We start from the raw sequence: 22,954 nt of genomic DNA on the forward strand, positions 1-22,954 counted from the left end.
TCGGTGAACACAAGTAACACCCAGAATATTTGATATTCCAAATATAGATTCATAGCCTATTAGCCTCAATTATCTATTTTTATCATATTATGGCCAGTGTAATCCATTAGAACAAATTCAAATGTAAAACCTTTTCACGAACATTTCTTATCACTTGATTCTAAGTGTTTCTGCCACGTACATAAAAAAGGGTAAACATCATTCATTTAACTATTTGGCGATGGATCTACCTTTGGACCTTTATTCTATACAACTCCTGTTTTCTTGTTACTAATATACAACTCTTGTTTGACTGATAGCCTAATAAACTTTTGAAGTTGCTGCAACCGATGATTTCATACCAGCCACCTTCAATTCTTGATAAGTTATGCTATTATGAGTTTTGATGATTTGAAAAACAAATTTGAGGAACCAAATATGTTTTTAGAGGAACCAGATGGGATCAGGCTCTAGACGGTGCAAGTCAACTCTCTGTTTGTAAAGTTGTTGACAGTGTACTGACTGGCAACCGTTGTAACCACCCAGCCAGTGAGCCATGACGGGTAGCCGGAGCTGACTACCGAGCACCACTCATCATGCTAACCATCATACCCATCCTACACACACGTAATCACCAAGGCCATACATATATACATATATATATATATATATATATATATATATATATATATATATATATATATATATATATATATATATATATATATATATATATATATATATATATATATAAGCCCTTACGGCTGTAAAATAATATACAACAATATACACAGGGGTGATCATAAGACATCTACTACCCACACATATGTATCTACGAGCCTCTAGCTGGAGTACTGAACATAAGGACGGGACAGGACCCCGTCGTGCCCGAATATATACACAAAAGAATATATCAAAAACTGCACCTCCGGAGTAGGGAAGTGCTCCTGTGCAAGCTGATCTGGCTCCTAAGGATCTGGACCGTCCCCCTGTCTACCTGTGGGCATGAACACAGCGTCCAAAAAAGAAAAGGACGTCAGTACGAACAATGTACTGAGTATGTAAGGCATACATGATAACATAACAAAAGAGTATCAAAAGCATAAGAAGAGAAGATAAATGTAACTGCTTGCCTCTTAAGGCGGAATCATGCATGTTTACCTTTTACCTTTATAACATATCACACACACATAGATAAGCTGTCTGAATCAATAACATTATTAGCCCGCGTCCGAGCCTCTCGCATCCGGGATAATCATGTCACGCCGCCCACTAGTGGTGTCGTGTCCGGCCGAATAGGCACGGTGTTATCATTATCCATCCATAGTTTCACGTACGGCAAATAGGCACGGTGTTATCACTATCCATAAGCCGCCCACCGAAGTGGTGTCATGTCCGGCCAAATAGGCACGATGTTATCATTATCCATAAGCCGCCCACCGAAATGGTGTCATGTCCGGCCAAATAGGCACGGTGTTATCATTATCCATAAGCCGCCCACCGAAGTGGTGTCATGTCCGGCCAAATAGGCACGGTGTTATCATTATCCATAAGCCGCCCACCGAAGTGGTGTCATGTCCGGCCAAATAGGCACGGTGTAATCATACATATATACTTATCATGAAGCATGCACAAGAGCTCAAATAAAAGTTGTACTATATCGGAGTGACATAAGTCTGTAACCTCCGATTACACTATGGAAAATCATGATCGCCATGTCTCACCTTGAAGGAACTAGTATTATAAGGTGAGGCTATCAACAATGAATAGCATCAAGGAATCATGTGAAGATCATTAACATCATAATAGCATCATATCATTATCATGGAACATATCTCATCTCTATCTCGTAGGAAACTTTTAATAATCTTTAGCTTTCATCTTTTGGAATGTAAGAAAATCATGGGAATTACCGGAAAGAAATCACAATATATAAGAATCATGCCTTTGAAAGAAGGGCTAGCCTTACATACCTTTATATCTTTTTAACTCTATATTCTACTTGCTTGCCTTTCGAGCTCGCGATTTTGCCTTCAAGGGAATTTGTATTAAGATTAGACAACTGGAAACATACTTAAGCTTATGCTAAAGCAACTAAGAGTTAATGAAAATTTGGTAATATTTCCTTTATTTCGACAAGTTCTTCCATAAATATAAGACAACCCTCAAACACCAATAATAACACCCATAATAACATAGTCAATAAATTCTTCAAGCTAAGCATTGTTTACTTCTTAAATCCACCTTCAAAATCATTCATAACCATACCTATATTACAACTTCATATTCATTATCATATAATACTCCTTTAACATTATTTTTATTATTCAACACAAGATTGTACTCATAACACGTTAAGAACTATTATTTAAGTCAAGTCATTATTCAAGAATATCACTATTTCCATATTTGCACTCAGTATCCTCCTCCCTTCCATAATCCAAGTCTTTTAACCTCTCAATATTCTTAATAACACTAATTGAACATAAAACTTACCTTTGATGATGTAGGAATGGGCTTTGGATTTAAATACTTCACGTGGAGAAAACCCCACTTTAACACCAAAGAGATTCTTGGTTTCCACAAACCCTAGAGAGTATTCTTGCACTTGATTCTACTAATTCTTGGTGTTTACTCCTTGATTTCCCTTGGATATATGATAATATGATGGGAGAATTTTTCTAGAACCTTTAAGACTTAGAGAGAGACTGAAATCTGAAAATTTGGAGCTCAACTCGTCTATTTATAGCTGAAACTGGAAAGTTCCAGAGAAGCGGTTCGACGAGCGGGTCGATGACTCATCGATGTGTCAACGATCCATCGACTTGCTTCATCAACTTACACTTGAGAATCTCTGATCACAGAAACACATTGACTATCGGGTCGATAATCCGTCGACATGTTGACGATTCATCAACTTGTCCGTCGACTTGCGCCTGCAGGTTTCAGTTTGCATAAACATATTGACGGTGCACAGTGACGGTCCATCGACATGTCGATGGCTCGTCGGCACTGACTGGTGTCTATAGATTTTTCCTGAATCCGTTCAGTTTGCGTTGATTCGATTTGATCAACTTCTGACCCCGTAAATCACCAGGAATACCTACTGGTTCACTGTGTTCGATATTCTCACCCTTAACTTTCTCCAACAAGTTTTCTTCTCTTTTCCCTCAAATATCTTTGGAATCTTAATTTTTATCATTAAGTATCCCTTCTTACTATTAGGAACATCATGTACACCTTAACTTACGTTGGCCTATTCGCCGCACAACGACATGAAATTTTTTGAGGTGTAACAACAATGCAGCAGCAGCACGTGCCTACAATAATGAAGTGTCACTTTCACAAACTAATCTGAGGAACCAGATGCAATCAGGTTCTAGCCGTTGCTCGGTCAACTCTACAGCTGTAAAGATGTTGACATTGTACCGACTGGCAGTAGTGCAGTAGCACAACTACAGTGTGCGAGTGGACAATGCAATGTCCCTTTCACCTCAACACTTGATTCTCCTATATAAACAACATTATACAAGTGCAAACCTAACATTTTGTAAATCAGAAAATCTCATATATCTCAAAGTACAAGCAGCCGCCTCTCAAGGTGCTCTCAAGAACAAAGCTGCAACAAACAGAAGGACCAGTTCTCAATCACTGAAGATGCTTTGAGTCCTTAGGTTTGTTGAGTCTTTTTCTTTTGTTCTTATTTTGTATTCTTACACGGCTTTTAAGAAGTGTAATAGTAGAACAAATCTTCAACATTTATGAGATGTTCACTTAGCTAGAGTTAGTCAAGGTGGGTTCTTTGCAATAGAGTTATTGTAAAGGTCTTGTAATAGAGTTATTGTAAGGGGGAGGGATTAAGAGTTTAATTCTTGTGTTGTAATTTGAAGTTGCTCGTTTATAGTGAAGTTGAGGAAACCCTACTGCAGTGGGTCGTGGTTTTTAATCCCTTGAGCAAGAAGGTTTTCACGTGGATATCTTGTGTTATTTACTTTCTGTCCTACTTAAGGGAACAAATAGAGAACTTGGTTCTCTCTAATGTTTGGTGTACTCATATATTCGATCAATTCATGAAAACAGAGCAGGTTCTTTCTAAAAGGTTCACACCTAGAAAGGATTTTCTTCATGGCTACTCCACCAAACCTAGAGGAAAGACAGTCTAGCACATGACCACGAAGATTCAATAGAAAGTATTATGGGTCTTGCAATAGAGTTATTTTAAGGCGGAGGGATTAAGAGTTTAATTCTTGTGTTGTAATTTGAAGTTGCTCGTTTATAGTGAAGTTGAAGAAATCTTACTGCAGTGGGTCATAGTTTTTAATCCCTTGAGCAAGGAGTTTTTCACGTGGATATCTTGTGTTATTTACTTTCTGTCCTACTCAAGGGAACAGATAGAGAAATTGGTTCTCTATACTATTTGGTGTAATCATATATTCGATCAATTCTTGAAAACAGAGCAGATTCTTTCTAAAAGGTTCACACCTAGAAACGATTTTCTTCATGGATGCTCCACCAAACCTAGAGGATGGACAGTCTAGCACATGACCACTAAGATTCAATAGAAAGTATTATGGGTAGTGGAAGGTAATGATGCATGACTACATCATGGTTGAGGACTATGAGTTGTAGGACATCATTTATGATGGTCCTCATGTTCCCATAAAACTAAAGAGGTTGGTTCTGTAAAAAAGCCAAAGACAAGGAAGGAATTTAATGAGGCGGACAAAAAAGCTGTAGAAAAGAATTTCAAACCCAAGAAAATTCTTGTTTGTGGTATTGGACCAGATGAGTACAATCGTATCTCATTATGTGAAACTGCAAAGGAGATCTGGGAAGCTCTTCAAACTACCCATGAAGGAACTAGTCAAGTGAAGCAGTCTAAAATAGACGTGCTTACCACAGAGTATGAACTTTTTAGGATAAAGGATGGTGAGTCCATTCAGGACATGCATACCAGGTTCACCTCCATAATCAATGAACTCCATTCTCTTAGTGAAATCATTGAATCAAACAAACTAGTTCACAAATTACTCAATGTGCTACCTAGTTCTTGAGAAAGCAAAGTTAATGCTATCTCTGAAGCCAAGGACTTTCAACAAATGACCATTGATCATTGGAAATCTCAAAACCTATGAGTTGAAAAGACAACAAGATCTGGCTTACCTCACTCGAAGATTTCAAAAGATGGTTCGAAAAAATAGTGGGTTCCCAAAGAAAGGAAGCTCTGGCAGGAACTCCAAAGGATATGACTGTTGTCACAAGTGTGGAAAACTTGGACATTTCATCAAAATATTTCCTCTCCACAAGCAGAAATATTACAAGAACAACTCCAAAAAAGTAGGAAAAAGGAACTAGGTCCCTGATAAAAATTTCAAAAGAAAAGATGCAGTTGACAATTTGGTAAAGCAAGCTCCGGCTGCCTGGGGAAACACTTCCAATGAGTCTGAAGGTGAAAATGATCTAGGAGATGCTTGATGGACTATCAGAATATGAGTCAATCTTTGCACTCACGGCTAAATCTGACGTTGATGATGACAATGAACAAGATGAGGTAAGTTTTCTTGATGTTCAGAAAAACTTGAAAAATTACTCTCAAAGAAAATTGATGTCATTAGCAAATGTATTAATTGATACATATCACAGCCTCATAAAGGAAAAAGAAGTTCTAACTGAAGAATTTAGTGAAATAAAATAAGAAAGGGATAACATAGTAGATAGGATCATAAATTTGAAGGAACAGTCTGATGAAGTGTCTAGAGAAAACTCCTTGTTAAAAAGTCAAATTAAAATATGGATGAATACACCTCTGGAGGAAAGGAAGAAGCTAGTATGATTTAACTTGAGCTTGAAAGTGAACTTAACAAAGCCAAAATGAATCTCATCGCTAAGCTTGAAAGCAATACACTACTTCAGGAAAACTTAAAGCAGGTGAAAAATAACCTTGATAAGTCACTTCGCTGGACCTGGCCCTCTAATGTGATTACTTCTATTTACAAGAGTAACACAGGAGGTAAACAAGGTGTTGGATTTCAAAAAATCAAATCTCCCTATAATCCATACAGCAAGTATGTCAGTACCTCTGAAAATTGGCTATGCACTCCTTTGTGGTTAAACAGGCCATTATAAAAATACTTGCAAAACCAAACTTCAGGTTGTTTAGAAAAATAGGAACTTCATCGAGAAGGAATCTAGAATAGAGGGACCTGGTCCCCAGCAAAGAAAAACTGGGTTGCCTGCATGGACTAAAAGTAGTCTAATTCGTCCTTTTTATCATCTCAAGGGACCCAAACTGGTTTGGGTTCCTAAATCTAATCAATCACTCTCTTTGCAAGCTGGAGTGAGAGAAAGCAGTCAAAAATGGTATATGGATAGTGGCTGCTCAAAATATATGACTGGAAATATGATGAATTTTCTCTCACTCAAAGCCTTTCAAGATGGGAGTGTGTCGTTTGGAAATGGCAAGAAAGGTTATGTTCTTTGCATTGGAAAAATTGGCAAAACACTCTCCCATGCAATTGAAAATGTATACTATGTAGATGGCTTGAAATATAGCTTGTTGAGTGTTTCTCAAATTTGTGATAGAGGAAATAAAGTAAGGTTCACATCTGATTCCTACCTTTGTCACAAACATCATATCTGGAGAAGTGGTCTTGATTGCAAGAAGATACAAGAAAATCTATGTGGTAGATTTTGATTCTCTAAATGGGAGATCTGCCATGCCTCAGTACTATTGATGATGATACTGATCTATGGTACAGACGGTTGGGGCATACAAGCTTCTCACTACTGAACAAACTGATTGCGAAGGACCTAGTTCTTGGGCTGCCAAAGATCAAGTTCAGAGATCACAAGGTTTGTGATGCTTGTGTAAAAGGAAAGCAGGTCAGATCTTCATTCAAACCAAAAAAAGTGGTGCATGATCAGGTCCCTGCATGAGAAAACTCCTATGAACTACGCAATGGGAGAAAACCTAAGCTGACTTACCTAAGAGCCTTTGGGTGAAAATTCTTTGTTCTTAACAATGATAAGGAAGCTTTGGGCAAGTTTGATGCTAAAAATGATAAAGAAGATGGCGTAGAATCCCCAAGAAGCACACATGAACCTGGTGCCTTCGTTACTCTACATGAAGTTGAGCATTGAGTAGCTGATGCAGTATCAGGTACCCCTGAGGTTGGACAAACCAATGATGAAGGTTAAGCCTCTGATGAAGATAATGATGGTTTAACAATAGAGGAACTGGCTCCCTCGAATCCTCAAAACTCTGGCCAACCTAATGTGTAAGTATCAAATTAGAAGCACAAGGGATCTCATCCACTTCATAATGTGATCACTCCCTTAGCTCTGGTATTCAAACTAAATCTAGGGCGAGAAACATGTTTGCCTTCTCAGCCTTCTTATCTCAAATTGAACCCAAAAATATTAAGGAAGCATTGAAAGATATTGACTGGATAACAGCTATGCAAGAAGAACTCTATTAATTTGAGAGGAACAAATTATGGCACACAGCTCTAGAACCTTCGTACTCGTGATAGGAACCAGGTGGGTGTTTCACAATAAGCTTGATGGACTTGGAAACACAACAAGAAACAAAGCAAGGCTGGTGGTTCAAGGTTACAATCAAGACGAAGGGATAGACTATGATGAGACTTTTGCTCCTATTGCAAGAATGGAAGCAATCAGGATTCTTATTGCTTTTGGATCTTATATGGAATTCAAATTGTTCTAAATGGATGTTAAAAGTGCCTTCTTAAATGGTTATTTGAAAGAGGAAGTCTTTGCCATGCAAACTCCTGGTTTTGAAAATCATGAGTATCCTGAGCATGTTTATAAACTTGACAAGGCCCTGTATGGTTTAAGGCAGGCTCCTCGAGTTTGGTATGAGAGATTGTCAAAATTCCTTCTTGAAAATAGCTTCATAAGGGGGAAGATTGACAACAATTTATTTCTGAAGAAAAGAGGCAGAAACCTGTTGATTTTGTAGGTGTATGTTGATGATATCATCTTTGGTGCCACAAATGATTCTCTATGTAAAGAGTTTTCAAAGCTCATGGGAAGTGAGTTTGAAATGAGCATGATGGGTGAGTTGAATTTCTTTCTTGGGCTGCTAGTCAAGCAAACTTCAAGAGGCACCATGATCAGGCAACAAAAATACATCAAATAGCTGTTGAAAAGGTTTGAAATGGAGAGTGTTAAAACCATTGATACTTCTATAGCCATTGCTACTCGGCTGGACATGGATGACCCTGGTTCTCCTGTTAATGAAACTATGTATAGGGGTATTATTGGCTCCTTACTCTACCTGACTGCAAGCAGACTTGACATTATGTTTAGTGTTGGTTTGTGTGCAAGATTTTTATCCAGTCCAAAAGAATCTCATTTAAAGGATGCAAAAAGAATTTTGAGCTATCTCAAAGGGACCACGGACCTAGTCCTCTTCTATCCTTCAGGAGATAATTTTGACTTGGTTGGATTTGGTGATCTTTGATTATCTTTGGATATCTGGTTAGATTTGGTGTTGCTGATTATGTTGGATATCTGGTGGATACAAAGAACACCTCAGGAATGGCTCATTTTCTAGGATCATGCTTGATCTCATAGGGTACAAAGAAACAAAATTATGTGGCTCATTCTATTGCAGAACATTGAATATGTAGTTGTTGTCTCTTACCGTGCTCAATTGCTTTGGATCAAGCAACAACTTGAAGATTTTGGTGCGTTTACAAATTGTGTGCTCTTGTTGTGTGATAATACAAGTGCACTCAATATGGAAAGAATCCAATGCAACACAAAAGAACCAAGCACATTAATGTGAGGCACCATTTCCTGAGGGACACTGTTGAAAAGGGTTTGATCTATATGAAGTTTTGCAAAACAGAGGACTAGATAGCGGACATATTCACCAAAGCACTAAGCAGGGAACCTTTGAAAGAAATCACTTGGAGCTGGGGTTGATCAAGATCAACTAATTGTTCCCTTACAAGATCCCTCAATGACTGGCTATGTTTAGAGGACAGGTATACACTAAAAGGATCTTAATTGACATCTAACTTAGTTCTATACTGTTACAGGTATGCACGCATTGGCAATCTCAAGACTTCACAAGGATGAGTGACATTGCTTTTTTCAAAGATTGTGCCCTCATTTTGAAAAGTGTCAAGGAACTTGGTTCCTGTGACTCATGTTAGTATTTTCATCAGTACTTATGTGTTTTCGAACTTACTAGCTGTGCGATGTCAATAAGACTCCTTCGTGCCTAAAACTCCTAAACCTTATCCTAAACACAATCCTGGCTTTGAACTAGTCCACTAAAAGAGGACCAGTTGTAACCTCCGTCTCTTCATCTCACCCCCAATCGAAATTAGCTCTTTCTTTTTCACATATCTCTAAATCCTTTACTAAAATCACACTCAACTCACAAACACTGTATTCTCTAAACCAAAATACACAAAAGTCGTTCCTATTTCCTCTTCTTAACCCCAAATATCAAAATCATCTTCTGTGTCTTCTTCTGCAAAAATCCCAAAATGTCTCAGTCTGAACAACTATTCCAAACACCCCTCCATCTTCAAACCCTTCTAAACCAAACCCTCTAGTCTCACCCCCAAAATCCTCTCCTCCTGGTTCTTCAAGAACTCGTAAAAGCCATAAGTACACTGCATTGGTTGATGAAGACGATGTATCACCATCAAATTTGGTAGTTGTTGAGGCTAATGAGCAAGAAGTTGAAGTGGAGGAAACTTCACTTGAAAGGAAAAGTTCAAGAAAGGAAAAATCAAGGAACGACAAGTCAGCGGTGGTTGCTTAGAAGAGACCTAGTGCTAAGATTCAGGGAACTTAACAGAATAAAGGGACAACTTATCTTTTCAGGAAGAGGAAGTTGAGTTCAAGTGAGGAACTAGGTTCCTCATCCAAAAAAAGGAAGTGGAGTTTTTGAATATGATTGCAAAACATGAAAGAACTATTTCTGGGGAAGGGGTTGCCTGCTCTGATATTAGAGCATATGCTTAAGGTGACTACAGTTAAAGATGGTAGACATAAATTGCCTTATGAGTTTTTCCTCACCAAAGTGTTCTACTATTGTGAGGCCAAAGTTGGTAAGGAGACAATAGTGTCTAGGAAGTAGATGTTCACCTTGGGCACTATTGAGGAATCTGAGTGTGTGCCAAAGAAGAAATGAAGAAATGAGTAACCAGGTGCCAATGGGCCATTGAAAGAAGAAAATGCTTAGCTGAAGGCTGAGGTTGAAAACCTGAAGAAGAAAGTGGAGGACTTGATTGAACAACTGCTCCATGACCAGTGGGTTGCCAATGAAAGGATTGACAAGCTTTTCAAAATGATTCCTTGAGCTGGTCCATCCACTTAGCCTCGCATTTCCTTACTCCTTGTGTCCTTCTTCCTCGTTCCTTTCTCCTCCTATTATCCCTTTGATTTAATGACTATTTTATTAATGGCACTCTAGTTTGTCTTTTAATACATTCTGAGCTTATGAATCTACTATCTCTTGTTGGTTTAAGTTAGGCAATCTCTTTGGTTTTATGCAATATTCCTCAACCATTTTCGTTTTGATTTTGCTTATGTTAGTGTTGCCTAAGCGGCTGTGAGTTAATGTTGATTTCCTAATTTTGAATCTTTGGTTTAATCTTTTCGATAATGCTAAAAGGGGGAAGATAATTAATGGGGAAGATCCGATGCTAACATATTGGTGGAAATGTTGATAGATGGGCTTGATTATCAGGGGGAACAAGTGGGGAATCTGGTTCTCAGGAGGAATATCAATTATGGGTTTGTCATCATCGAAGGGGAAATTGATAAGTTATGGTATTATGAGTTTTGATTATTTGACAAACTAATTCAAGGAACCAAATATGTTTTTCGAGGAACCAGATGGGATCAGGTTCTAGGCGGTGCAAGTCGACTGCATGTAAAATTGACCTTTGCCAGTGCGACGACGGTGCGACGACAACACAATTACAGTAATGAAGTGTCACTTTCACAAACTAATCCGAGGAACCAGATGCGATCAGGTTCTAGTTGTTGCTCAGTCAACTTTACAGTTGTAAAGCTGCTGACAGACACTCTACCAACTGACAGCAGTGCAGTAGCACAACGGCAGTGTGCGAGTGGACAATGCAATGTCCCTTTCACCTCAACACTTGATCCTCCTAGATAAACAACATTATACAAGTGCAAACCCAACACTTTGTAAATCAGAAAATCTCATATTTCTCAAAGTGCAAGCAGCTGCCTCTCAAGGTGCTCTCAAGAACAAAGCTACAACAAACAGAAGGACCAGTTCTCAATCACTGAAGGTGTTTTGAGTCCTTAGGTTTGTTGAGTCTTTTTCTTTTGTTCTTATTTTTTATTCCTACACAGCTTTCAAGAAGTGTAATAGTAGAACAGATCTTCAACCTTTATGAGTTGTTCACTTGGCTAGAGTTAGTCAAGGTGGGTTATTTGCAATAGAGTTATTGTAAAGGGCTTACAATAGAGTTATTGTAAGAGGGAACGATTAAGAGTTTAATTCCTAGGTTGCAATATGTTGTAATCTGAAGTTGCTCATTTATAGTGAAGTTGAGAAAATCCTACTGCAATGGGTCGTGATTTTTAATACATTGAGCAAGGAGTTTTTCACGTAAATATCTTGTGTTATTTACTTTCTGTCTTACTTAAGGGAACAGATAGAGAACCTGGTTCTCTATACTATTTGGTGGACTCATATATTCTATCAATTCTTGAATATTGAGATGGTTGGATGTTATGAGCATAACTTGTGGGGTACTAAATCAGGATTACTCTAAGTAGGCGTTTGGCCATAGATTCCAAATATTTTCACTTTATTTGAAATTTATGGAGTTGAAGTTGAAGATAAAGTTGTGTTTGGTTATACTTTCTCCAAATAATATTTGGAATGACGTTCAGACTTGATTGTACTTAAATACATCTTCAAAAGTGAAAAGTGAGTTGGAAACTAGGTTATAAGTTGTTTTGCAAATCTGAAATACAACTTTAAGTTGAGTTTGAAGTTGTCATGGTCAAACGCTGATTTTCAAAATAGAGTCAGAAATTATTCCAGAAATAATAATATTTTTTACGGAAAAGGCTCAAATATGCCATCCAACTATCGGAAATGGCTCATTTATGCCACTCGTCAATAGTTTTGCTCATTTATGCTATCGAACTATAGGAAATGGCTCATTTATGCCATCGAACTATAGGAAATGGCTCATTTATGCCACTTATCAATATTTTGACTCATTTATGCCATCACTCGTTACCAAAATGTCTCATTCATGCCATTTTTTATTAACGCCGATTTTATAATACCAGATATGACACGTGGCCTCCAATTAGAGGTCTACGTCGTTTAGTTAAACCAGCCCAATTTTAAATACCAAATTAATAAAATATCAGACCCATACACCTTACCCCACAACCATAATCTAGTTGGAGGCCACGTGTCATATGTGGTATTGTAAAACCAGCTTTACTGAAATATGGCATGGATGAGTCATTTTTATTAACGGGTGATGGCATAAATGAGTCAAACTATTGATGAGTGGCATAAATGAGCCATTTCCTATAGTTCGATGGCATAAATGAGTCATTTCCTATAGTTCGATGGCATAAATGAGCCAAACTATTGATAAGTGGCATAAATGAGCCATTTTTTATAGTTGAATGGCATATTTGAGCCTTTTCCGTAATTTTTATGACCTAACGAGTCCTAAAAGTGATCAAGGGTTAGTGAAAGCATTTGCTTGAGGACAAATTTCTGAAACTACCAAGTGTCAAGTGGGATCAAACCCTCCAAATTGTCCAAAGATGTTCCATGCTCCACATCTCACCATTAAAATGACACTATCTTAACCATATTTGGAGGATACATTACTAGGTGTATATGACAAGGTTTAAGGCCCACCACAAAAATAATAGGTGAAAAGAATAAGGGCCCCATATGTCGATTGGTAACCCCGTAAGGTGGCAATGATAGCGACCCCGTACATGGCCTTAGTGATAGTGGTTGGCAAAGCGTTGCTCACAATACCACCACAGCCCCTTTAAATCGGCACGCTACACATGTTAGTGCACAATATCCCTGGTTTATCTAATAGTTTACTGTACGCCAAAAATGATTTCTAGAAAAAAAAGATTAGGGGTGTGTTTGGTACGACGGGAAATATTTTCATGGAGAATGTTTTTCAGGAAATTATTTTCTCGGTGAACAAGTGATTTCTTACCCATTTTCTTGTGTTTGGTACGTAAGTTGGAAAAAGTCATTTTAAGAACATTCACATATATATATATAAAAAAAACACTATGAGGTTTTTGAATTCGGAATGCAACTTCTTGTGGTGGGGGATAGGCAGGGTGGGAGGAGGAGGCAGGAAGGGGTTTGGGATTTTGGGGGGGGGGGAGGTTAGTAGAGGGCTAGCTAGGCGGGGTGGGGATGGGGGTGGTGGGTAGGGACAGTGGGTGGTAAGTGGGGTAGGCAGGGGGTTAGAGGTTAAGCGGAGGTGGTGGGTTGGATAGGTAGGAGTGGGGTAGGGGTAGGAGTAGGCGTAAGCGTAGGTGGGTAGGCAGGTAGGAGGGGTGGGCGGATAATGTGGGGGTCATGAGTCGGGGATGCGTTGATGTGTTTTTATTGATCCGAAAAATGATTTCTGCCAAATTTTTAAGGAAAATTTTTTCTCCTATTTGAGGAAATCATTTTTTCAAGATATTTAGAGCAACCAAATAAGGGAAAATAAGAAAATATTTGTCGGAAAACATTTTCTGCCAAATTAGGCCTTGGGCCTAACTCAAAGAGAGGAGGATTGCCCAAGCCATATAAGGAGTCTAAGGATATGATCCCTCACCGATGTGAGATATTTCTCTTCATCATTTAACACCCCCCCCCCCTCCCCCTATAGCCAGACCCTTCCCGAACTGGAGCGTGCATAATCATGCATCGAGGTATTTCCAGCCCCTTCAATTGGTCGAGAGGGGCATTCCACCCCCACCCCCCTCCGGCTCCCTCCAAAATCTCGGGGTGTCCACATCGGATGGGCCTGGATCTGATATCAGGCTAAATTAGGTCTTGGGCCTAACTTAATTAGGGCTAGGAGTTCGGTCGGTTTGGTTCGGTTTCACAATTTCGGTTCGGTTTTTTGGTTTGTAAAAAACGAGAACCAAAACCGAACTGAAATAACTTTTGTTCAATTCGATTTTTGTAATTTCAGTTCGATTTATTCGGTCAGTTTCTTTGGTTTAGATATGCATGATATAGTTAAGCATCAAGCCGATACTTCATCATTCCAGAAAATCCTAATAGAGCTTGGTATGAGACAAGTAGAAAAGTGTATTGTTGATCGCATAATAATCATTTCATCAACCAAAATACAAATTAATGCAGTGGCAGAACTTTTCCCCACATTTCACTTAAGTCCTCTATTACTAGTATTTCTTGTTTATCAGCCAACATCTTCTCTGCAATTCAAGAGATATGACAGAGGGAATGGAGATTATCAGTAGTTCCTTATAAGAAGAGGTTTTTATTCACAATTTGCATTGTTAATATTACTAAGATAACACCCATTGTCACAAGATATATATATATATATATATATATATATATATATATATATATATATATATATATATATATATGTTTCAAGAAAAAAGTGGCTTGTTAAAATTCGGTTTTTCGGTTTAACCAAATTAAATTTTGCATAAACCGAAAACCGAACCGAATTGTTGTAATCTTATAAATTTAAACCGAACCGGACCGAATAAACCGAAAAACCGAAACCGAAAATAACTTCGGTTCGGTTCAGTCGGTTTTTTTTGTTTGAACCATATTATGCCTAGCCCTAAACTTAATTACACTCCAAAAGCTAACTCAAAGAGCATAGTATTGCCCAAGGCATATAAGGAGTCCAGAGATCCCATCCATCACTGATGTGGGATATTTCTCTTCATCACATAAATAGCCGGTGGAAAAATGTCATTTTAGCTAAGTTAATTGTTGTCCTCTCTCTCTCTCTATCTTTTTTTTGAAAAATAGTTAAACTTGAGGGCAGTACATGCTCAAAATTTTGCAGGGGTGTAACATTTTTTCTACCTAGGAACATTTGTCATTAAACTCAAAGAATAAGCATGCGTCTACTTTAGGAGAGGTGAGAGGGCACTTTGCTATTATGTCATTAGCATTAGATGACATGTGACTATCGTGTAATATGTTTAATAAACGATGAAGATCATATTTTATTGATCTTTTTAAATATACATTCGTAACAACATTGTTTAAGTGTTGATTCAAGCAAGTCAAATATGGACTAAGAATTGACATATTATTAGGTGGTTTTGACATGCTGTGCCAAAGAAAACTGATGTAATCATGCAAATGTTAAATTCCACCATCCCTATCTAGCCCATAAGTGACAAAAATCAAATTCTCCTTTTTGGTAGACTAATTTTTCTGAATGAAGTTTTTCAATGATCCAAAGTAACGTAACCTTAAGAAAATGATTTTATCAAGGGATATTATTTTAGAGTATACTAATTAACGCACCTTGTATGTCGAAACTTTCCCAGTTTAACCAACAAAGGTTGTGGTAATGAGGTAAGTACTCCTCCATCGTTGACCTCGAGTTCGAACCGTGGGTGGAGTCTCATTTATTAGAGATCTCTTTACCCTCAATGTGGGACTTCCTGAGAAGAATCCGAATTTAGTCGGGCCCTAATATGAATGTCGGACACCAAATGAGAAAAAAAAAAAAAAAAAAAAAAAAAAAGTTTCCCCACTGTTCACTCACCTAACAGGCAGCGATCGAGCCATTTCGTTGGTGGGTACTGGACCTGGCCAGGCATCGACAGGGATAACTCTTTGTTGAGTCCTGGCCTAGCCAGACATTGGTAGAGCCATAGCACCTTCAAATCTTGGAGCCTAGCTAGACGTTGTAGACACTGATTGAGCCAAGACGGAATATATACAGGTCAACTTTTCCTTAATTAACAGGCAATACGATATGTAGCTTATATCTCAAATTACCAAAGCAGGAAAATTTTACACAAAAAACTCATAATTGGAAATGATCCATGAATCTTTCTGAGGCACATTTGGTTGATATGAAATTGTGTCGTACACAAAAATAATTTCAATTATTATCCAGCAGCAACATCAATCATAACATGAAACGATTCTCAACAAGCCACCGATGAAATGATGACATTTCTAGTCAAGATTTTATATGCTTAAAATATTAACTAATAAATAAATAAAAGTAAAAGAATATAATATGATTGAGAATGATAATAACAAATATACCTAACGGCACAAACATTAGCATATCAGTTAGCCTAACGGGTGGCTGAATAATAATGTGGCTGAATAATAATGTGGCTGAATAATAATAATAATAATAATAATAATAATAATAATAATAATAATAATAATAATAATAATAATAATAATAATAATAATAACAATAATAATAATAATAATAATAATAATAATAGCCACCGCCAAATACTTGCATGCCATTTGAATAGGTTTATTCATGTATCATTGGACCTCTTCAAGTTTCTATCAGACTATCAATGTGATAGATTTCGTCATTAATATGAAGATTATGAAATTTTAAATAAAAGGTATGCAATTTTTTTCTGAGAAGAATCCAATGCAGAAAAAAAAATCTACTAACATTTTCAACTACCTTTAGCCTCACAACATAATTATGACGAAAAATCTTTTATTGTTTTCCTTTCTTCTTATAGAAAACTAATATCTACTTTTCACCTACAAATATAAACAAACTTATATTCATTAGCTATGGCCAGAGGCGGACCCAAGATTGTAAGACGGTGGGGGCACCATTATCATAACATACACGGCAACAAAAATTTTAATGACGACTGAGGGATAATTCCGTGTCGGATCGGTAACTAATAGCGTAGTAGTCGTGAAAATACAAGTATATAGGCCAAAAAAATTGTGTTGGTTTAGATTTGATCTCGGGTGGTGACCATGAAGACTGTATACACTCCTACCAACTGAACTACTTTTGCAATTATGTTTGAGAGGTCCTTTTAAAATATCTCATAGTTTTTAGGGTATATATTATATATATATAGGATTTATTTCGAAATTAGGGGGCACGTGCCCCCCCCCCCCCAAACACCCAACACGTTGGGTCAGCCCCTGGCTATGGCCCATGTACTTTAAATGCTTGCTGGTCTGCTTGTATAGATGTATTAAAAGCCATAAAGGAAATTTGTATCGAAATGTATATCATGAACTTGAGGCTCTTAAATGAGAATAGATGAAAGCCAACTTTGATGGTGACACACAAGTAGGTAGAGCTAGAATCTTAAATTTTTAAAAAGACAATTTACTAAGTTTTAAATAAATTATTTATACAGGGTCATTGGCACCTATGTCCTTATTTTGTGTTGAATTTTTTATTTATGCCCCTTATCACAAGTAACTTTTTATGTGTGATATTAATTTATATTTTCATATCGTGATATTAATTTATATTTTCATATCATAATATCACACGAGTTATGTCCTGCACCCTTAAAGAACTTATGTCCACTAGGCATAACTAAATATTAGAGATCAACCCATTTGAAGGGCAAATAGTCAAGCAATTTCTTCATTAAATAAATATAGAGTTTGGACTAAAACTACTGAATTCCGTCGAAACAATAAACTCCACTATGACTCCACCCCTAGATACACATCATATTACTCCCTCCGTTTCAATTTATATGAACCCATTTATTAAAGACGATATTTAAGAAAGAGTGAAGACTTTTAAACTTGTGGTTCAAAATAAGTCTTGAATATTTGTGTGGCTGTAAATCACTTCATAAAGTGAATTTATTTCCAAATTAGGAAAGCGGTCATTCATTTTGACACGGACTAAAAAGGAAATAGATTCACATAAATTGAAACAGAGGAAGTATTTCTTTTAATTTTATATATTTCTCTCAGTCTTCTCTTTATATCATTATCGCTTTTGTGTATATCTTTTGTCCAAAATTTGTCTAAACTAATCCAAGGGCGTAAAATAGGAATAGAAAAGTTGCTGAAGCAATGATGAGAAGGAAGGGCACTAATTGGCGTGGCCTCCCTCTCATTACTAGCACGCTGGCAACAGAAAGATACCAAAATTAAGGCAGTGCCTCTATCTCTTCAAGTCCTAATAAAAGACATTTTCAAGAAATGATATTTCAGTTCTTTGGAAGTACTATAACAACCTTAAATTTTTTTGTTTGTCATATACATTTTTGCTTATATGTATTAGTACTCCATATTCATGTGGCTCTACGTTTCTCTTGAGGGACAAAAAAAAAAAAAAAAAAAACCTACAGAATAGTCCTTATAGGTTTTTAAGAAAATTGACTTGTGCTACTATCATCCTTTGATCTTGATGAGATATTTGAGTGCCATTTGTTCTTCTGTTGGCACGTCTAAATCATAATGGGGTAGAGAATTTGACTGAAAGAGAAGCTTGATTTTCTTGGTTCATGACATTTTGGCTATTTTTAGTATAAATAAATTGAGTCTCTACTTGGCAGATAGTAGCAAATCCAGTAGTTTCTCTGCCCTTTTCTACACTTCTTTTTTTCATTGCCTGTTAAAGAACTACTTGGGGGTTGATAAAATAACTTTCTTGTTTGATTTACCAAATATATAGGAAATTCACAGGGTATAGTTAGTTGGTTGTTTTGTCTTCCGACAATATCTACTGCTTGCAGGTGGTTTTGTGTGTCTGACTATGCTATGGTATTTCATATCTGCTAAATTCTGCTGAATTAACAACCAAAAAGAGAAATCAGACATGAAGTTTATGAAACTTGGATCTCGGCCTGACACTTTCTTCACTACTGAGGCTGTTAGGTAACTTCAATTTTACTTTCTGAATTAAACATACTTCAGATATATAATAGACTCTAACCATGTTCTTTCTTTTCTTGATACAGATCAGTCTCCTCTGAAATTTCAAGTGATCTCATAGTCCATGTAAAGAGTAGCAGATATTTGCTTCACAAGGTTAAATTCTCTACCAACTTTCTTTTCTTCCCTTTTTTATTTTACTTTTACGTTAATCTTTTTCGCAGCTTTTTTTAATTCACATTTTTTACTATCAGATTGCTCATTTTTCCTACCTGAACTATCACCATCTACTCAACCCATCTACTTAACTAGTTGAGTAGATAGTGATAGTTTAGGTAGGAAAAGAAAACAACTGATACTGTCATTAAAAAAAAAAAAAAAAAACTGATAGTTGGCCTAGTCAATTTCGAGATGTGTTTTAATGTATAGATGGTGATAGTTCAAGTAGGAAAAGGGAACAATTGATAGTTGGGATGTGAAAATGATGAAAAAGTGATAGTTAAGGTGTGTTTTTTTTAGCACTATCCCCCTTTTTTTTCCTGAAAAAACCTTCTCATTATCTGTTTCTTGAAAAAAAACAGTTTCCCCTGTTTTCCAAGTGTTTAAGGCTGCAGAGGGTATGCTTTGAAAGTCCAGAAAAAATCTCTCAACAACAAATAGTCAAACTACCAGATTTTCCTTGTAGCATAGAAGACTTTGAGCTGTGTGCTAAATTCTGCTATGGAATCACCATCACTCTCAGTGCTCACAACATTGTTCCAGTACGCTGTGCAGCCGAATATCTACAAATGACAGAAGATGTCGAAAAGGGAAACTTAGTTTGCAAACTAGAAGTGTTCCTCAATTCTTGCGTACTTTCAGGTTGGAGAGACTCAATCGTGACGTTACAAAACACCAAGTCATTTCCTTTATGGTCCGAAGACCTTGGAATAACGAGCAAATGTATCGAAGCCATTGCTTCAAAGGTTTTATCCAATCCTATCAAAACGAATTTGTCACGTAGTTACTCAAAAAGAGGCGGAAGAGATGATGTAATTTCGTGCAATGGATCAGAAAGCCTAAGGCATAATAGTAAACCTTTATGTAAAGACTGGTGGGCTGAAGATTTAGCAGAATTGAGTATTGATCTATATTGGAGAACAATGATAGCTATAAAATCTGGTGGAAGAGTACCTGCTAATCTTATTGGTGATGCATTGCGAATTTACGCCTCTCGATGGCTACCAAACATATCAAAGTATGCAAATCGCTCTGACTCAAATTCAATTGGGAAACATAGGCTGCTGTTGGAGTCAATTATCAGCTTATTACCAGCTGAAAAAGGAGCTGCTTCTTGTAGCTTTCTATTAAAATTGCTTAAAGCAGCCAACATTTTAAAGGCATCTTCTTCATCAAAGATGGAATTGGCAAGAAGAGTTGGAATTCAGTTAGAGGATGCTACAGTTGGTGATCTGTTAATACCTTGTGTATCGAAAACAAGTGATACAATTTATGATGTGGATATTGTTATGACCATATTAGAACAGTACTTCATGCTACAAGGTCAAAGTCCGCCAACAAGTCCTCCACGACGAATCAAAGGGAATTTCGAGAGAAGAAGAAGATCCCGGTCTGCCGAGAATATTGATCTCGAGTTTCAGGAAAGTAGGAGATCATCTTCTGCATCACATAGCTCTAAACTCAAAGTAGCTAAGCTTGTCGATGGATATCTCCAACAGATTGCCACGGAGGAAAAGTTGCCACTGTCGAAATTCGTTTCCATTGCTGAAGCAATTCCTGAATTTTCAAGGCTCGACCATGATGATCTTTATCGAGCCATTGACATCTATCTTAAGGTAAACTGGATGTTAGATCACACAAATCTTCCTCTAATTTATTTTATGGATTTTCCAATAATTTTATGTTCAAGCGTAGTTCGAGAAACTGAAAGTGAAATAGAAGAGAAAATATATTATTGGCTAGAAGTTACAATGTGGGCTAATATCATTTTAGCAGAAAACCAATTCCTTTGACCTCTGAAACGTCCCAAGTCAAGAATTGTCATAGTTAAAAGGTTGAACTGACTTGATTGTAATAGGCATAGTTATATCTGCAATCCCCTTTTTTAACACAGACATTGAACCTGGACTAATGGTAATTGTTTGTGGAACCTCTCTATTTAACTTAAACACGCTAACAATTTACACAAACTTAACAGTATAATTCAACATATTGTAAATAATTAGTTTCACATATTATGAGCAGTTACTTATAGTTATATGTTTTAGGTGACCTAATAGTTTAAAAATACGGAAGGGGAGCCTTGGCATAACTGGTAAAGTTACTGCCATGTGACAAGGAGGTCATCGGTTCAGCGTGAAATAGCCTCTTTGCGAAATGCGGGGTAATCTTGCGTAAATGGCACTTTATGGTCGGCCCTTTTCATGACCCAGCCATTTCGGGAGCTTACACCCGGCTGTCCTTTTAACAGTTTAAAAATCCGTTGTTAAATTCTTGCTTGTTTTACTATAAAAATGTAGGGGCATCCAGGTCTGAACAAGAATGAAAGAAAGCGTTTGTGCAGAATGTTAGACTGCAAGAAATTATCGATGGAAGTTTGCATGCATGCAGCACAAAATGAACTGCTCCCACTAAGAGTAGTAGTTCAAGTTCTCTTCTTCGAACAAGCGCGAGCCACCATGTCTGGTGGACATGTAACTGAGCTTCCGAGCAACATCAAGGCTCTTTTAGCTAACCACGATGACACATCAAAGACTTCTGCATCTTTCACCAATGATGATCAATGGAGTGCCTCAGGCAAGATTTCGACTCTGAAGATGAAGCTGAACGAAGATTTGGACGAAAATTATGTTCATGGAAATGGCAGATCTTCAAGAATAAAACCTAAGAGAATGTTTAGTAAGTTGTGGTCCAGTAATAGATCAGTTGCAAGTGAAAAGAACTAAAACTTTTTTTTTGTTGCTTAGTTTCTTTGTTGGGTTTGGGGAAGGGGTAAGGAGGAGGTTATTTGAAAGGTAAAGTATACTCTGTTTTTACTATTGTTGCTAATTAAATATTTATTTATCCCTTTCTTTTACTTGTCGGAAACAAACTGTAATGTTTAGGAAAGTAAAATGAAATGTGAATTATTGGTTTAACCTATCCAATAAAAGCACAAAATTTTGCAATGTCGGTAGAGGAAAATCTATGTTTGATCCCTCTTTTCTTGCATATTGGAATATGATAAGATTCAACCTAAGGAAACTCTAAGAATTCAAAAACAACAAAAGAAAATAAAAGGAACTTGGAAAATTGGAAAAGAAGAGATAGAAGGATAGATACTAGACCTAAAGGATAGTAAATCTATGGGCAAAATTGGGTATATCAAACCCAATCCCTCCCATTTGATTCAACCCTAAGAACCTAAGTAATTTGAATTCAAGAAAAGGGACTCAAATGAATTCCACAAATGAAAATGACCTAATATGAATTCAATGGAACTTGCAATTCAATGCACACCTAAGAAATTACACTTAGTCAATAATCAACCAAACAAACTATCTAATAACTAAACCTCTCAAAATATAAATTCTCACAATATCCAAGCTAAGTCTTCCAAATGGATGAAAATACTATTTATCTAATGTCTATTACACCAAAAAGGCCTAAAGTGGCTCTTTTGCAAAAATACCCACATGGGTCTTCAATTGCATCCAAAGCCTCATATCTTGCAATTATGACCTCCAATTGCCATTCTAACCCCATAACTTGCAAGTATGACCTCCAATTGCAATCTTAGCCCCATAGTTGCACTTTTAGCCATTTTGCGCTTCTAGCCACTTTGCAACTCTTCCAATGCCAACTCCATGAACAAAACATTGTAAATCGCGAAGTCTTCTCTCCAATCTCATCCAAGGCATCCTTTTTCATAAACAAGGCTTGCATTGTCATTGATCTTTTCAAGCACTTTGAAGTTCTGATTTTCCTCTTCGCGTTTTGTGGGAACCTTTCTTTTCGGAAGTGAACCCAAACAATCAGTGAAAGGCTTTCTTCTTGATTTTGTCTCTTGGTTCATATCTTGTCCTCCCTTACCTTGGCAGAAGATTCGTCCTC

The 22,954-nt window shown here is 37.1% G+C and overlaps 2 protein-coding genes across 3 annotated transcripts; both read left to right on the top strand.

Moving 5' to 3' along the window:
• Nucleotides 1–8,158: 8,158 nt before the first annotated feature.
• LOC132061326 (uncharacterized) lies at nt 8,159–9,784 on the top strand. Its single transcript, XM_059454166.1, has 3 exons — nt 8,159–8,443; nt 9,048–9,159; nt 9,573–9,784. Exons 1-3 carry the CDS (start codon nt 8,159–8,161, stop codon nt 9,782–9,784), a joined length of 609 nt encoding a protein of 202 aa, XP_059310149.1.
• An 8,219-nt stretch (nt 9,785–18,003) lies between these two features.
• LOC132059724 (BTB/POZ domain-containing protein At1g67900-like) lies at nt 18,004–21,999 on the top strand. Of its 2 annotated transcripts, none has more exons than XM_059452464.1 (5): nt 18,004–18,140; nt 18,724–18,865; nt 18,949–19,018; nt 19,444–20,697; nt 21,382–21,999. In XM_059452464.1, exons 2-5 carry the CDS (start codon nt 18,807–18,809, stop codon nt 21,805–21,807), a joined length of 1,809 nt encoding a protein of 602 aa, XP_059308447.1. In that variant the 5' UTR covers nt 18,004–18,140; nt 18,724–18,806; the 3' UTR covers nt 21,808–21,999. The 2 variants fall into 2 exon arrangements, with proteins under 2 accessions (XP_059308447.1, XP_059308446.1); XM_059452463.1 differs by having other exon boundaries at nt 18,061–18,209.
• The last annotated feature ends 955 nt before the right edge of the window (nt 22,000–22,954 follow it).

The sequence above is a fragment of the Lycium ferocissimum genome, chromosome 6 (assembly GCF_029784015.1).
Source record: "Lycium ferocissimum isolate CSIRO_LF1 chromosome 6, AGI_CSIRO_Lferr_CH_V1, whole genome shotgun sequence".
NCBI classification, from domain to species: Eukaryota; Viridiplantae; Streptophyta; class Magnoliopsida; order Solanales; family Solanaceae; genus Lycium; species Lycium ferocissimum.